Genomic DNA, 18,200 nt, shown 5'->3' on the forward strand with positions numbered 1-18,200 from the left:
GTGACCTTTCTAGATGTTCTCCAACACTATTCCTTTTAGCCTAGGGCCTTCCTGCAGGAAAAGAGTGAAATGTTTTGGTGCTAGCCTCCATGGCTCTTTCAGAAAGTAGCATTGCTGTTTGCTGGGTGTCCTACATGAGACATCATATGGGAGGATGTGGGAGAATGAATGAGTATGAAGCTTAGTTAAGATTCCCCCTCTCAACATGGGAACACATGCCATGATGGGGGAAGAGAACCTGCCCTCCAAAGCTGGCACTAAAAGACAAAAAGGAAACTTCAAAACTGCTTTTCCTACAAAAGTCCTAAACAGTAGCACTAGTTTGGCTTGTCAACAAATGTCTACATAGTAGACAGGAGTAAGGAATATGACTGATCTGGCTGGAGCAGAGGTCTTGAACATTTACACACCCTAGCAATTAAATAGGTGACCTGAAAAATTAAAACAGCTTAACTCAGCCAAGTTCTGTTTAAAAAGGTTTGTGGCTAGACAACTCCTACAGCACAGATCTGTAGAAGCAGAGTTTTATTTCTCAATTACATTTGCACACCCACACTATTACCTGGACTATTCAGAACACAACAAGAACACATGTGCATGACTGTCAGTTTTAGGCCACATTTACCATGTCTGAACTGGAGCATGGAGAGGGCTAACCAAGGTTATAAAGATTCTTGATGGAGCTATATTTAAGTAGGCCTTAAACCCTTTTCAGGTGGGCATAAGCATTATATAGCAGCACTTTGCCATCACTGGTAAAACTAGTGCCTACCAAAAGATGACACCCACAGCACTAGTTCAGGTTTTATTTTGATATTTATCTCAAATATAAAAAGTCAAAATTCTTACATCAATCTTTAAAGAAAATCCATGCAAGCAGTTCAAAATGTTTACAACTTAAATTAGGGGGGTTTTCTTCAAATTTCTCTTCTGAGAACCCAGTTGATAAACAGACCAACTAGATTTTTCCTTTTGATTTTCTCCACAGTGACTTGTCAATAGGCCAACTTTGGGCAAAGTTAATGTGCAATGAATCACCAATCTATGCTTTTCATTTTAACAGCCTCTGTGCAATACACTTGATACTTTTGCAGTGTTAAAACATCCATTTTCAAGTAGGTATTTATTGTAACAAAACTTCCACTTCAGGTGGAGCTGAAGCTATTTCCATTGGCAATAGCCATCACATCTATTTTATCTTAGGTCATGATTATCCCAAACCATGGCTGCTACAGGAAAACCATTGGTGCAAATCAGATTCCTTTTTCTGTTCACATAGCCAGGCAAGCCTCAGAGCTGCCAGCAGCTCACTTTTTTTTTTTTGGAGGGGGGATTAAAAATGTAAATTCAGTCCTATTTGCACAAATAATGCACCACAGTAAGTCATAAAACCACCACTAGTTTACTTCATAAACCAAACTGGAAGCCTTTGTAAGAATGTGAGGAAACTGCTAGCAGCAACATGCTTCTATATTTAATCTTGACAGCAGGAACTGATGCAAAATTTTATGTCTTATCCCAAGTTTTACACCATCCATTTCTGTAGAATTTAACTTTAGTGTTCACTGACTCTTAAAAGACTCAAACATACAAAAGGAATTTGCTAGAATAGTTTCCTGTAGCATACTTAAAACAGCCTGCACAGTATTGTCCGTTTACCTTTACGGTCACATACTGCAAAATTCTGTGAATAGAAAAGCATAGGAAATCAAATTGAACAATATGGGGCTTCATTTTGAAAGCTGCATAGAGACTGAAGAGATCTGTACAATGAATGACATTTAAGAATTCAAGTGGCACTATTAACAGTCCAAATGTGTGCAACCAAAATATTAAAATATTTATAGGCAATCAACAGTTTGTTAGCAACAGCAATTCTGTACATTTTTACACCATTATCAAATACAGAGAGCTACAAAGAAAGATCATGCATTACCACTAATATCTTATACAAGTATGGATTTTCTTTTAATTCCAGGAGTCTGAAATGGTTTTGAGATAGAAGCAGTTATGAACTAGAAGCCAAGTAACTACTTTGGACTTTTGTATGTAGTTTCATGGATTTTGTACAATCAAAAGCAACTTCTCAAAAGGCTAATAGTTATGAGCTCAGTTTAGTGTGTTAATGACTACTGCACAAAAATGAGTGTCCATGTACATGACTGAAACATTAAATGGTTCACTGTTTCAAACCGGCAGACTAGATCAACTTAATGACATTTCTATTACCATTAAACCATTCTCTGTCATAGTACATTAGACCTTCTTTTCAAAGCACCTGACTTCAGCTCTCTAGATGTTTTAGTTAGTAAGTCTCTCCAATTTTGTAAGCCCTTCAGTCAGGACAAAAGCTAGGCAATGTTGGTGGTATTTAGATCAGAAGAATTAAAATGGGTTTAAAATCTCATGAATTGTTGAGATTTTGGCCCTCAAATACCTGAAGTCTCATGAGATCAACTGTTCATGATGATTCCACCATTTTGTGGTGCATCTGAACTATAAATAAAAGACCTGCCTGCTCTTCCCGTTTTAGAAGTGACCTGGAACTAGAACCATAGGGCTAGTGCTAATCTAGCAATTTAAAAAACACCCCACCTCAAAGTTCAGGTGGCTTCTGTTTTGTGGCTCATGTTCAGGGCCATCTCTAATCAGTAGTACTTATGGCCTCTTCAAAGAGCAGTTTACATGAGGTGAAACCTCTAAAACATTACTATCCATGGTTTAAATGCATTTATATATGGCACAAAGATCTCATTTTTCAAAAAGGATCACTTGTGGCACCAATATTTTCCTAAAAAAGTGTAACAGCACGCAAAAGTTTAATTTATAGCAGCATTGTACACAATTTGTGCTAAAAAAGTAGAAGTTGTGTATTGAGTAACAAAATGTTTAAATTACATTTACTTTTCATTTTACACTCACTATTTACCAGTTGGACTATTTACAAAGGGTTCAAATGCTATGTAAAAGAATGAGTTTACCCAAAACAGCCTTCACAAGACACGTTTACCACAACCTCAGTTTTGGCTTGCTGCCCAGAAAGAGGCGGTGATGGAATTAATATTTAGATCCTACAAATTCCAAAAGTTAAGTATCTGCATGAGCTAGATGGCATTCTTTGCAGAAAACTGTCTTAATGGCACAGTGGCAAGAACATGTTTGGGACCCATGTTCAGTTTCCATCCTTTTTTGGTTGACAGGTACAGGGGGGAAAATGGTAATTATGACAGGATGCTGTCCCAAGTTTATTCCAGCTAAGTTGTAGCATTAGCTCTACTTTCACTTCAGAGAGCAAAAACAGTTATTTTGAATGATCAAAAATATTTCTGAATATTACAACTTTAATTGAGATATCCAGCACAGTCATTAATAAGGTAACAAAAATTTTGGTACATCTGAAACGTTAACACCAGCCCTTTCTGCTCCTAGTCCAAAGTGCCATTTCCTCTTGATCACTAGTTTGCTAACAGACTTAGACCTAGCCAGGTTGTTCCCTTATAGGTATAATTTTCTTCCAAACCCTGTACTTTAGTCTTATATGCCACAGAAGCTACAAGAGACACAAAACTGGAAGAAACTGATGCTATTTCTTTACTAATTGAACAATCCTAGAAAACTATGGGATCGCATCATCAGCAAAATGAATGCTAGGATATCAGAGGAAGGCAACACTTAATCATTGGAGGAGGGGGAAGGGAGATCAGCAGCATGTTTTCAGTTTTCATGTACCTCTTTCTACAATTATGAATTTCTTGCGTATTTGGCCAAGTACTACAAAAAAAAGTCTTAGAACAGCTTTCGGAATTGTAGCAACAGAGCATCAACGGTTGAGCCTCTTTTCCGAATCTTTGCTCAAACTGACTACATTTTGTATGTTAAGTTTCCATAGGTCCAGGTAACGGGGGAAAACATTGCTTGATGACTGAATCCTTTTCTGTGATTGGCTGGATGTATTTAGTGCTTTATTGTAGTCATGCTTATGTAATCTAAGCTGAATAGCATGCTCAGTTTCCCAGATAGTGGTAGTATTTTAGAGGTCATCTAGCACTTTAATTGTACACTTTGAGTGGAAGTTTAAGAGAAATGTCACTGCCATTTGTTCAAGAATTTTCCTACTAAACTTTTTTTTAAAATTTTTTTTTTTTTTTTAAGACTACCTGACTAAAAACATTTAAACCAAAATCTGGAATAAGCTCCACTTAACCCAGATGTTCACTATTTTAGCAGATGTGTAAATTTATATATTGATAGTTTTTAAAAAATGGCCAGTTAAGGCATCTTAAAAAGATCCATATATGGCTTTAGTTTGCTGAAATACTATTTTACATTGCTAAAAGGGAAAAAGTCGGTGTCAATGTTATGATGTATTCACACATTTTGCTGAGGACTGACAGTCAAAGGTGTCTGCATGTGAACACAGACATTCCCCCACCCCCCACCTTGTGATGGCGCATGAGTAAAAAGGTAATCCAAATTTTTATCTCACAGTAGAGGGCAACCCAGAAGTCTGTGCAGAAGTGACATATAAGGAGTTGTTATCAGGAAGACTGGGGACCACAGAATTCCCATTGGTTGGGGAGCAGCCCAGTTTCAGTTTTTCCAGGTATTCCGCATGAACAGGCTTATGACACTGGAGAACCTTGATAGCATCTTCTACTTTAAACCATTCTCTTTTCCTTCCTGAAGGAGTAATTTACAATCAAAGAAAAATATGTTACAAACAAGTTTCAATAGCAGTTCAGCTACAACAGCCAGTTCCAAAAACTCCAGGTCCAAAAACTTAAAAGTGCAAAGCAAAAATACGAACTGAATTAAGATCATGCATCCTCCCCACAAGTGTAAGTGGGGGTAGCATGTAACACAGGAGTAACAGCTGAGCAGAGGAAAGGTGGTCTTTGTGCCTCCCCCTCTTTAGGGTATAGAGTTCTAAAAGGTTTGTTTTCCCTTGTTTCTTTACATTGGAAATCCAGGGTGTCTGTGCTCTGCTAGACTGACAACTGGAGAATGGGAAAGTGACATCAAGAGCAAGTTGGACAACAAAGATTTAGTCAAATTTATCTTGTTCATTGAAACTAAATAGATGCTAACAAAACGTTTTAGACACAGGGTCTCTTTTGCAGAGGTCCTATACCTACTCTATCCAGTAGATCAGTTTATGCAGAATCCATGCTCTTTAAAACAAAGACATCTAGTCCTAATGGCTGGGAACAGGAACAGATTCATGGTTGGCTTCTTTATGGCATAGGGCATGTATACACAAACTCCTCCTGAATAACTGTGTGTGAACACTTATGAAAGCAGTGCCTTTTTCCAAAGTAGCATAATCCACTTTAAGTGTTCATGCCTGAAGTTATTCTGGAATAGCTATTTCACTTTAAACATACCAGAGGGAACATTATTCATTATTATTATGATGATGCAATATTAATCTGCCTTCTTCAAGATGATAGAGGGGTAGTAAGTTTAACATCGGACATTTGTCAGACGATCGATTAGTAGCAGAACTCCAGGCATTGGTAACTGATAAGGAAAAACAGGCAACTCCTGAGGAATACCTCCAGCCAATGAGAACAGAGCAACCTGGAAGTTTGCCGAAGCAACCCCTTTAAGTTGCTAAAATGCTCTTAAACCTCATGTCTCCGCTGATCAGACTAATTGAAGCCATCTAAAGCACAGCTGTTAAGAAGTGTGTCCTTTAACGAATATTTTAAAAATATCTGAATTAGTTAAGTATAAGTTATTCCATTTTGTTTTTCAAATATATTGACAAAAGTTGTCAGTATTTCTTTACCATTTGTATTTGAAGATGTTTGTATACCAGACTCGAACCACAAGCCCAATCCTCTTCCACTAAAACTGCAAAAATGTTGCTACTGTATCCTGAAATCAATGTGTTCCTTCCTGGTTCATGAAGGGTATCCCAAAATGAAACAAACTCTAGTATTCATTTTAACCTATACAATCTTATTTGATACCACAAAACACATGATTGTGACACCTTTAATGATCCAGAAAGTACCATAACGCACTAAAGCGGAGGTTCCCAAACTTTTGTGTACCCTATTCCAGATCTACTAGCTGCCTGCATACCCCTATCCCACTGTCTTAAGCCATCTGTCCATATTTCACTGTTACGTACAGATATAGTTATAGTGTAATGTATAGTACTGAAAAAACCCTTTAAATTCTGAGCTCAGTACACTGGACAGTTGTTGGGCAACTGAACCCGCACTGTATAGTGATTGGAGGTGAGGTCTCTGTACGTCAGCATCTGTGTTTTCATTGGTATATCTTGAAGTAAATTAAACTACCATATTTTATATAACAAATGTTCAGCGTTTTAAAGCTTCATTTGAGTAGCCTACTATGAAAATGCAATAAATAAAATCCACCATTGCACAATTTCTCCCACATACCCCTCAGAGATGACTTCCATATCCCTGGGGATACAGTTATCACAGTTTGGGGACCCTTGCACTAAGGTGTTTTTTTTTTTTAAAGGAGTTATTTCTGCACTGAAAACATGAAAAATCTGTTAATTCCATTTTCATTTTCTGTACAACTTGCATTACATATATTGTGCTGCTATTGTAATTTTTAAAACATTCTTTTAAAGGGACACAGTCATGACTGACATACCACTTGATGGGGGAAAAAAAAACAAAAACACAAACTATAATTTATTGTATTCTGTTAAAGTTCAGTTCCTGAAATGGAAAAGCCAACCAACCAACCAAGGATACTGTTTTGGTGCAGATTCCTTTGTGATCCATCAGATAACTGACCAACATACTGCTCAATGAGTGCAACATGTTAATATTTAGGTAAAGCCATATGGAAGGCAGACTAAATAGTTAGGGATCTCTGTAACTGATTAACTTTAGCAAAAGGGTAGAGTCATGTGATACATTTCAAAAAAATGCTGTTTAACTAGACTGACTACATCAGTGGTTCTCAATCTACGGGCCGCCTACTGTCCAATCAGCACAGAGCTGCAGCCCATATGATGGCCTCAGGGCCATACAGGTAGTATACATTGTGTGAATTCAGCCCACATAATACAGGGAACTGCATATGCAGCCCACAATGGTAAATGGGTTGAGAACCACTGGACTAGATACTCTATGCCTCTAAACTTAGCAGGCTTTAGCCAGTAAACATAACTTGTGTCTAAGGTTAAAATTTTCTCACGGTTTTTTTAGTAAAAGTCACAGACAGGTTGTAGGCAAACAAAAATTCACAGAAGCCTGCGACCTGTCCGTGACTTTTACTAAAAATAATTGGGGGGAGAGGTGTGTGAGACCAGAGCCCAAGCAGGGGGAAGAGAGCCCAGGCCCCACTGTGGGAGGGGGAGCCAGTGGCTCCAAGTACCCCACTGCTGGCTGAGAGCTCTGGCCCTGCCGCCCTGAGCCTGAAGTGGAAAATGTCACAGAGGTCTCAAAGTTACGGAACCTGTGACTTCCATGATCTAATCTTATCCTTACTTATGACTAATACTGGCATTGCTCAAGAGCTAGGGAAGTGATGAAGTATAAGTTTGACTAAAAGCTAGTCAAAGTTTTTCATTAAAGTTTGATAATGGCCTTTTTATTGTTTTCTTATGGAAATCAATACATCTTTCTTTCTGTTTTCTGGAAAGAAATTGAAAATTTTTCAACAAAAAGCAAAAATCCGCTACAAATAGTTTTCCATAAAACACACCCATTTTCTGAACACTTGCAATTAAGACTAGACTAATTATGACTAGACAACTAGGAGTTCCAATTAGGTCTAAAAAAGTTGCTGTTTTCCCCCATCTTATTGCTTTACAAGGCCTACTTCCTAGATTGTGTTACTTCTACATTATATTTGAAGGTTAAGTTTTGTACAGCTGAGGAAAAACCATTTACAATCATTTCAGTTTTGCCACAGATTAGGGTTCTCTCCAGATTTAGAAAAGAATCCATTGTTGTAGGTTCCAGAAAATAAAATACACTTAAAGTTAGCACATAGCAAGGATAAAAACAAAACTTGCCTATATTAACTGAATCCTCCCAGTCTTCCAATATTTCAGTCACCGTAAGAACATAAACGTAAGTTCTATGCTTCCGGTCTTGGTTCTGCTTGAATGTTAGAAACACACATTTCAATTCACAGTAATTTAGAAGTTATTTTTAAAAAGACATACACTTTTTAAAATTCATGTTCTTAAATTTACCTTAGATTAAAGTGTGCAAAGTATCTGCTAGACAACAAAACCAACTCTTATTTACTATATTTGATATGGTTATAAAATCCTTCATAAGTCTTACTATTGCAGTAAGAAACACAAGAGTATTTAAACTTCCATCTTCCCATCGAACAGGAAAGCCACCCCTAGTATTGAATAGAATCAAAATTGAAAGCATAGTGGATGCTATGGTGTGAAAACTGGATGATATTCATTTAGTTAACTCTCAAACATCTACACCTAGGAGAGAGTCCACGAAGGACCATCATGATCATCTAGTCTGACCACACGCATAATGAAGACTATAGAATTTCACTCAGCATAGGTGAAATTGACAAGGGTAAGTATCCTAGATACATGAGCAAGACTGAGTACTCTAATAATTAATACTGTATCTAGATCTGCCAATAGCAGGGTATGACTTAATGCGCCCTCTAATTTTTTTCACCCGTGTGGAATAATTTTTATGTACACCAAGATAATGTGCAGATGTGTGCTACCAGTAGAAACAAAAAACCTAGATTAATTTTTTTTTAAGTTATCATAGGGATAATTACTCCAGCCAGCACAGGTTAAGCATTTTAGAACTCACTAAAAATTAAATTTAAGTGTAAGAAATAAAAGCTATGAAAATGCATAGACCAGTCAAAACACTAAAATAACACACTTGGAAAGAATAAAATTACAGAGAATATATGTGCATTGCAGGAAGTACCAAGTAGTAACAACAACAATACCATAAGTATGTACTGGGAGGTGAGTGTGACACAGACTGGGTGTGCTGGCTGCTGGGGAAGTTTGAGACACTGTGTGCTGTCTCCTTAAGGCACTCACTGGAGGCTCTCCTGCTCCTATCCTGAGCCATGTCCCCCCTCCCCTGCTCTGCAGAGATGGGGTATGGGGTGGGGACAGGGGGAATACCCTGCCATCAGCACCCCCTTTCCCCACTCCACCCCTCCCTGCACAGCCAGCAGGAGGGTCCCAGGAGCAGCTGCAAGAGCAATGTGGCTGCAAAGCAGCTGGGGGGAGGAGCACCTGAACACACAGCTACCGGATGTGCACAGCTCTGCTAATCAAGTGCGCAGCACTTGAATCACTCCTGGGCGGCCGCCCAACTGCACAGCTTAGAGGGAACACAGGTGACTTACTATATAACAGAATGCTGTGTTCACCCTGGAGGTCTGACTGGTTAGCAGACCCCCCACTAACCTATTAGAAGGGTGACTAGGGAAGAAGGAAAGAGGCTCTAACACCTTACAATTATGGGTAACTCATGGACGATATCAAAGTACGTACTGTTAACGGCTGCTCTTTGGGGAGCTCCAAAGCCAGTTTTGACAAGGGAGAATAGAGAAACAGATTGAGCATCAGAGACAGGAGGGTTTGTCGGGGAATTTTTAAGTTGGCGACTGGAACAAAACTCAACCATCTAACTTGGTATGTAGTGACATATGAGACTTCTAACTTATCTACACTGGATGTTACTGTGTGGCAAGCAGAGGTGTGCATCTACAGTGTATTAGATTGCCATGCAGTACTGTCTCGTGTAGACATGCCCTAACTGTGCACATGTAGGCTGTTTTAAATAGTTTAATGTTTTGTTCTAATTACTAAATAACATTCTAAGAAGGTTGTTGGTCAACATCACAGTCATAAATTCCTAAAACCCTGTTAGAGCTGCAGGCTAATAAGCAAGTAGTGTACCCAGATCCCAGTCTAAGGGTAGAAGAATTGAGAAATTCCACACAGGGACAGATAAGGACAAGAGACCAAACACCTAAAGTGGGTAAACTCAGACTAAAAAGGGGGGGAAAAGGTGTAGTTAGCCATGTAACCGCAACAGTGGTAGAGGGAACTTCTGCAATTCAGTCAACTTAGTCCTCACAGTGTAGGCATCTTTTATTGCTTTACCACTGGTGTCCAGCATGCCTGCCCAACAACAACCTAACAAACCATTCAAATATGTAGCTTAACTCCTAGCTTTAAACTCTTCTCCTAAAAGAGGTTGTACTTAGTGGCTAGTTCCTTACCTTCTAGCCTTGCTTTAGAGATGAGGCATCACAAACTGCCTTTGATTTAAAAAGTTAACTATATTAGCTGGTAAGGAGCTCCATCCAATGTGCCCTAAAACTGAAGTCAGTTACCTAGGGGGAGTGAAGCTGTTTAAGGTGTGGCCAGGCCTCCAGCTGAAGAGCCAAATAAGGGATGAGTAACTAGACAGACATGGTACAGCTGTGTTACCTAGATCTGCACGCTAAATTGGTACCGCTGCGATCGATGCAGAAGCACTGATTTAGCAGGTTTCGTGAAGATGTGATAAGTTCATGGCAGAGCGCTCTCCTGTTGACTTAAGTGCTCCACCTCCTTGAGCATCTCCAACCGACATAGCGCAGTGCAGACACCGCGCTAGGTCGATGTAAGCTACATTGCTTGGGGGGTGATTTTTTCATATCCCTGAGCGACATAACTTACATCAACTTGAGCGGCAGTGGAGCCAGGCCTAGGAGTCCTATAGTGTTAGATGCAGCCTAAAAGAAATGCAAGGGCTACACTATGAAACAATCTGAGCAATAAAGTGGAAGCAACCAAAGAATAGAGGTACCAAAAAAAAAAATCTTGGGTGTTCTCCATTGAGGGGGGGGATCCACAGGAATAGGCTGCCTGCAATTAGGCTAATCCAAATCTGACCACCTTTAGGGCATGCCACAAATCCTATCCGAGTAAGATTTTGTACCGAAATGATAGTTTGTGTATATAACCTTTACAAGTTTAGGAAGAAAACTGCACAGAAGCTTCCAAAAAGTCTACCTATTAGGGATCTCATGCATATCTAGTTTACCTCTGAAATATTTGGATACTATGGCGACACTCGCACGAACAGTGGCTGAACTTGGAGAAAATATTCACCAATGAGGCTGATCTCCAACATTATTGGTTTCTGGAAACCTACAGCTAAAGTAGATATGGCAGATGCAGTAATCTCACTGCCTCACTCTACGTGACTTGGGCATCAATCCATCAGTTCCACAGTATCCTCCTCAAGGGGTAAGAGTATTATACTGTTAAAGATGTTAGAGAAACAAGGTGGGTGAGGTAATAGTTTTTACTGGACCAACTTCTGTTGGTGTCATTTGACATGGAACGTGGAAGAGGTATTTTAAGTATGGGAGACAGATTTTTGCTATTTCTAAAGATGGAGGTGTATCCCTGGGCCATTTATGTTTTAGCTAATTCAAAGTTTGTTGTTCAGCCTGTGAGTAGGATAAAATGCCTTTTTTTTTTTTTTTTAAGTCTGTTCACTGGCAGATTGCTGCTGTAGATAAACTCCACCTAATATTTGATTCAGAACTTTTGTAATCTGAGTGTCTCTCCTTGATGTATTTCATACCACCAAATAGAAAAATAGTATGTCTCTACTAGGACTGCCATTTACGATCCAAAGGAGGAAGAAAATTTCAAGCCATCTGGGTTTTCAAAGTGGAAAGAAAAAATTAGGAATGCGAGTATTCAGACATCATTTAGCCACGGAAGCCATATTTTATCTCAGATGGTATATGAAGCCGTATCTTTTAACTCATGTCTTAAAACTAAATATCTGACAATCAAGTGAATTTGTTTTAATTTTATTTCTAGTTTTTAATCTGTTGATGATTCATAACAGTTCAACATAAAGTCTGACAGTCACATGACTGGAAATTTTGAAACAGGGTATGATCAGCCTATGGGACTGACTGGTGCACAATATGGAAAACAGACAAGAACCGGATTAAAATAAAAGCACTTGTAGTTTAACTGGGCTAAGAGTTACTCTGAACATCGGTACTATACATCCCAGCTTACTATCAGCTCTCTCAAGGAATTTCTGCTCTGCATGGTATAGCATATCGAAGTATGCAGGTATATTATCTTTGTCTGCCTCTGAGGCAGCTACAGGTTTCTAAACACTTGTTAGGACTCCAGTTCAGACACTTGTGCAACAGTTGACATAACCATCTAAAACAGAGCTACATTCACTGCACTTCCTGGTGTGTTATGTCATCAGCTAAGCTACTATCTGAGAATCAGACTCTGAGAGACATAGTTTGGGGAGATAAATAAGGTGGAAATTGAGAACTATTTTCAGGGTCTATGTAAAATAAGATTTGTAATTTTTAATCTATTCTTTAACAATCTGTAATCCTAAACATTAATTTTCTTTAAAGCAGCAATGCTATACTGAGACTTTTTACTTACTCCAATTTAGTTTAAGATCACACCACTTATTTTTCATACTGGCAATGAGTTCAAGTGTATGTGTTAGATTTCAGCCATGAAATAATGGTAAAATTATCACTTTAGAACCTTTTGTAGTAGACGTAACTCACCTCTACCTTTCCTTATAACTTAATTTCCTGTGCCAGACAGCATCTGTTAGCTTATACGTAACACCTTCTCCTAATAAAACGGTTTTCATACAGTGGCCAGTCAATGCAATGTGTTCAACATGCCTTTTTCAGTAAACACCTTTATTTTGTATAGCATTCCTTTTCCCGGACAGCCTGACATCATTTAATAGATCCCACCACACACTTAAGTGGTGCTTCAGGTGCATATTGTATTATGTATTAAATTGGACCATATAAACTATTTTAGTTATTTTGGCATTGTTAATATAAGCTATTTATTTACAGTACCTGGAAAGGCTTTTATATGGGAGATATAATTAACACATCTACCTCAAGGTTTGCTTTGATTGTGGAGCAGGGGAAGACTCCACTTGTCTCTGAAACTATTGATGTGGTAATCTTTTCAAGGAATAAAGAACATAATGTCTGGCCTGCTACTGTTGCAATCAACGTTTAAAATAACTATAGAAAAAATTAGAGGTTTTATTCCCCAATTCTTTGTGAGCATTTGACATTACTTTGTATCAGTTCCCCCATTTGTGTGGGTCTGTCACAAAGCATCAGGGGAAACATTTAAAAAAAAATATATAGTGATTGTCAAACCACAGAAACTGGAAGATGCAGTTGTACCACCAGAAGCTAAAAAGTAACTCAAGTGGACTAGATTGGGTCTCTGTCACCCACACTTGAAGGGAAAAGGAATTTGTTCTCTTTTTGCCTGATTTTTAGAATTGATTTATGAAATCTCCAAGATACTAAGAATGTTTAAATCTTATCTTGCCTGAAGCCAAAAGTAAAACCAAGGAAATGGACTGAAAGCTCTCAGAGACCTTAAAAGGCCTAGGTATTGAATCTGAGTTTTCCCCACTTTTTTTTTTGGGGGGTCTTTCATATGAAGCACCAGAGATGGCCACAGCTGGAGAAGGGACACTGGATGGTACTGACCAGTGGTCTAAGGTGGTATCAGCCATTCTCTCAGGTCTTGCTCAACAACTAACTGATGCCCATATTCGTATTAGGAAGGAATGCCCCCCCACCCAGCAGTGACTAGTTTTTCTGGTTTACACCCCCCCCCAAACAAACCAACCCACAACCACCTTCCCTGCAGCATGGGACTAGTCACTTGCTAGAATCACCTGGATGTCTCATTCTCCGATTTCAGAGGCTTCAGGCACTGGTTCACCTCAGTCTCTCCTGTTCTATGTGGCATACAACAGAGAAGTCTTACAACGGCAGTAATACTTTGGTTTAGTTCCAGTGGGCTTTAGTGTGCAGGTGCTTGGGTAGTGTTCAGTGACCCGTGATATACTGGTGGTCAGACCAGATAATCTGGTGGTCTTTTCTGGGCTTAAGATCTTTGGCTATTTTAGAAAGTTGGGTGTTGAACAAAATGTTTAGTCTGAATTAAAAAGCCTCTCCCTGCTCAGTCTGGTTTCACTTTTTTGGTTTCCAAGTGTCAAACTTATTAGTTCTTCAGATATCCATACATTTCTTCCCAGAAAATAGGGAAAAGAACACTAGAAAGTCTTCAAGATGTTGGAAATTCTGCTTTCCAGGCCCTACACATTAGAGAAGCAAAACAGCACAAGCCCATTTCCCCTCCTCCTTTTCCAACCATGTTTAAATCTACTTTGGAAGATTAAAACAAGTAACTTTTCTTAGAGAACTTCTAATCTGGTACTACTGCATAGATGTCAGTTTCACCAGCCTATCTACTTGCACAGTCAACACATCTGTAGTTAGGTATGTGGGGGTTTTTTGTTTTGTTTTTAAATAGCTCACCTCAAATATCCCCAGCAGTCTGCCTAGTTTTCCCTTTACTCCAGCCTACGAAGAAAAAAAAAAAAAAAGACTGTTACCATATCAATTTTTTTAGTTCAAAGCTGAAGTCTGACTTGTGCTTTTGTAATGGAGTTGTTACAAGCCATATAGAAGTGGATTACAGAGTTTTATTAGAAGATACTGTAGAATATTAGTTCACAGAGAAATTTTACCTAGACACCATTATATTACTTCAAAATGACCCCAAACTTTCTGGCATCTGAATATGCTTGTGGTGCAACAAATTTGCGTATTCAATAATTTGTGGGCCTAATAGGAATAGGAAGGTACAGATCTGATTTTACTGACGTAAGGTGGTGTGCAAGAGTATATTAGCACCAAAGTGCAGAGAACAAAGAATAGCTTAACTCACATATGCATCTGGACCTAAATGTTATTTTATTTGCCATGTTCCTTGTAAGCTTACACATTAATAAGAAACCAAATGGACACAGCAAGCTAAGGTGAGTAGAATGAAATAAATGAAAGTATTAGAAGCATAATTTACTGAGGTTGAGTAATAAATTAAAACTAAAGAACTAACAGAAACCCCTTTAACGGGTCATTCGTCATTCCATAAGTAGAAGTCCAGCCAGTGATGTCTGAGAACACTGACCTAGCTACCACCTCGTGAGGGGTTGGATTTACTAGTGATAGAAAAACCCTGTCATTGTAGTGAGTGTCTACGCTACAGCAGCGCAGCTGCAGCGCCACATCTGTCCTGCTGTAGCGGCTTGTCGTGTAGTCATACCCTCAACGAAAACAGCAGTGAGCCATCTGTTGAGCATACTTACTAAATAATTCTTTGTATACCACTGAACAATACAGCAGAGATTCAGAATATTTACCACCTTATGTAATTCATTGGAGGTCCCTGTGTCTATTGTAACTTCAGATGGAATTTCTCTGGTTGTTCTGCTGAGGTGCAGCGGCCCAGACATTCTTATTTGACCAGTCTACTCTCCTAGTGTATAAGTAAAACTTGGCAATTTAGTAAATTGCCTGAAACACACTTGTATTTTTAACCATACCCTTTTTAGCATGTGTCAATTCTAAACTTTATTGTACAAGATCAGAAGTATTCATTTTTTATTCTCTCCAGAAGTTCTTGTCTTGCTGCTCCTAGAATCCAAAGCCTGAAAGAACCAGCTATTCTGTAGTAAAAATGACAGCTTACTGGAAGTAAAGTTAATGGAGAGTGTGGCTAGAGTTAAGGCAAATAAAGGAAACCTGTTGATTCTCTTTAACTGTACCAAGACAAAAATGATAGGCAGTGGGTGTCATTTGAGAAAGTCAGAAAAAAGAAAACAAGAATGGTTCAGTGAACTGAGAAAATTGTGTCATTCCAGAAGCTACCCTACTGACAACTTTTTTAGTATATAGTTAGGTTATGTTTCATCTGACCCAGAAAAGCTCTAAGTAAATTGATTTGTTCTGCTTGCTTGTTTTTCAACTTTGTCCCGATTCTAAAGCACCCTAGTCTGACAGACCATGTTAAATTGGGTTCCAGAAGTCTGGCAGAGTTGCTTAGCGCACTTCACTACAAATACATCAGTATGGCTCCTCCCTACCTCAAAAGCCACAGGGACTTTTCTACAAAACCAGTTAAAATCGGTAGGAAGTATTCAATTGCTTAGAGCAGTGGTTCTCAACCTATTTATGATTGTGGGGTGCATGTTACCTGGGCCACAGGTTGAAAACCACAGACTCCTCCCCTCTACCCCCCCCATGCACCTCCCACCCAGAGATCCCTCCACAAAGCAGGGCCAGGAGGGAAACACTGGGCAGGGGGCCCAACGGCAGCCCCAACACTGAACCAGATTATGTGGGGCTCAGTGGTAGCCCCACTATGAGGGGCTGGCCAGTGACCCTGACCCGCCCTGCCTGGCTGGGCAGCCTGGACCCTGCGGCACTGGACAGCTGGTAACCTGGACCTGCGCGGCCACGGCCTTTAGCAAACAAGTGGGCTGCAGCTGTGTGCTAATTAAGCTGCAGGTTGAGAACTGCTGGCTTAGAGTAGTAAGTTTTAAAATAACATATTAGTTTAATCATTTAGCAGTATTAGTCAAATCTTCCAGCAACTCAGGGTTGAGTCTGCAAATGACTTAGTCTATATTATAGGAGAGCTGCATTTTATATTGGAAAGTCTGGAAAAAGGCTTTAGAGGTGATCCAGGGAATTACAGATCAGTAAGTCTTATACCTGTTCCTGGCAAATAGGATTTTTCCTATTTTTAATTAGTCCAACACCTAGGAGATCATGATGCACCCGATCTAATCAGTATGGTTTCTACAAAGGAAAATCATGTCTCACCAATCTTAGAATTTTGATCATGTCAGTAAAGTAATGGATATGGGGGAACTGGTTAACAAATGTAGACTTCCAAAAAGGTTCTGATTTTTAGTAGCCTTTTGTGCAAGTCCTGAGGCATTGGTAAAAGATTTCGCTAGAAAACAAGACAGTAGAATTAAATGATCAGTTTTCACCAATAAAGGGTTAACAACAAGCAGGGTGCCTCCAGGTTCCATACTAGGTCCAGTGTTCAATATATTTATATCAACTGGAAATTCAAGCAAGTTGTGTGGTAGCAAAGTTTGCAGATGACTCAGTTTAGATTAGTCAGGACCAGGAAGGATAGAGGAACTTCAGAGAGATCTAAGCAAACTGGGCAAATGGGCAACAGGATGACCATTTAAATTCACTGTTGATAAATGCAAGATAATGCACGCTGGAGGGGGAAAAACTGAAGTGCTCATACTCTTTAGAAGGTTCTAAATTAAACACAGGAAAGGAACCTAAAGTGTCACTGTAGACAGCTCAATGAAGACTTCAGTTCTAGGTGCAGTGTAAAAAAAAAAAGGTGGTGTTAGGATTCATAAGGAATAGGATTGAGTGTAAATTTATAATGCCTTATATATACACACATGGTGCAACTCCTGCAGTATTGGTCACCTCATCTCAAAAATATTGCAGAAATAGAGGGATTCCAAGAAGCAGTATGAAGTGAAGGGGGAAAAAATAGGATTATTTACCTTAGGAAACGAGAAAGAAGGGATGTGACAAAAGTATATAAAACAAATTATTCAGAGAAAGTAGATAGCTTCTGTTTTTCCTGTCTCAAACTGGAGCAACATCAGCTGGCAGGTCATCCCTTCCTGACTCCAATGCCATCTTTGGCGTCTGCTTCTTGGAGCAAGTCTATTTAAAGCTCTAAGGCCAGCAGGTCCTAACTGAGGACTGACACTAAGCAGCAATCTAGAATATTCTTTCCCAGGAGTGGGGTGGTGGGTGGAGGAGAGAGAAGAAGAGAACAGAGACACACAGTGTGTCAGACTACCAGGACTTGAAGATAAAAGGTTTTGGCTCCACCATAAGACAGGAAAGGAGACTTAGTACTCAGTTTTTGAGCCTGAGAAGAAGAAAGTTACTCACCTTGCATAATAATGATGGTTCTTTGAGATTGTGTCCCTATGGTTGCTCCACTTTAGGTGTGTCTGAATCCCTGCACTTCTGATTGGAGATCTTTGGTAGCAGTGTCTGTTTGGCCCACACATATGCTCTCCCTCCCTTGTGTTGAGGCTAAGTAGCGCTGCATGGGTAAACCACCCTTAGTTCCCTCTCTGCTGCAAAGTCTCCATTGAGAAATCTGAAGTAGAGGGGAGGAGGGTAGGTTTTGGAGCACCCATAGGGACAAATGTCAAAGAGCCTTTGTTGCTGTACAAGATGAATAACTTCCTCTTCTTGGAGTAGAGTCCCTATGGGTGCTCCACTGTAGGTGACTCCCA

The 18,200-nt window shown here is 39.3% G+C and overlaps 1 protein-coding gene across 4 annotated transcripts in view; it reads right to left on the reverse strand.

The window, feature by feature from the left end:
- Positions 1 to 797: 797 nt before the first annotated feature.
- NUDT4 (nudix hydrolase 4) overlaps positions 798 to 18,200 on the reverse strand; it is a 53,489-nt gene continuing 36,086 nt past the window's right edge. The window contains exons 3-5 of one of the 4 annotated variants that reach the window (XM_084617565.1): positions 14,377 to 14,421; positions 8,015 to 8,099; positions 798 to 4,680 (exon numbers count right to left, since the gene is read on the reverse strand). In XM_084617565.1, coding sequence (XP_084473691.1) covers positions 4,478 to 4,680; positions 8,015 to 8,099; positions 14,377 to 14,421 — 333 coding nt within the window. In that variant the 3' untranslated portion in view covers positions 798 to 4,477. Of the gene's footprint in view, positions 4,681 to 8,014; positions 8,103 to 14,376; positions 14,422 to 18,200 lie in introns of all 4 variants that reach the window. The other 3 variants (XM_084617564.1, XM_084617567.1, XM_084617566.1) reach the window with 3 other exon arrangements.

The sequence above is a fragment of the Lepidochelys olivacea genome (assembly GCF_965140295.1).
Source record: "Lepidochelys olivacea isolate rLepOli2 genome assembly, chromosome: 1".
In the NCBI taxonomy this organism is placed as follows: domain Eukaryota; kingdom Metazoa; phylum Chordata; order Testudines; family Cheloniidae; genus Lepidochelys; species Lepidochelys olivacea.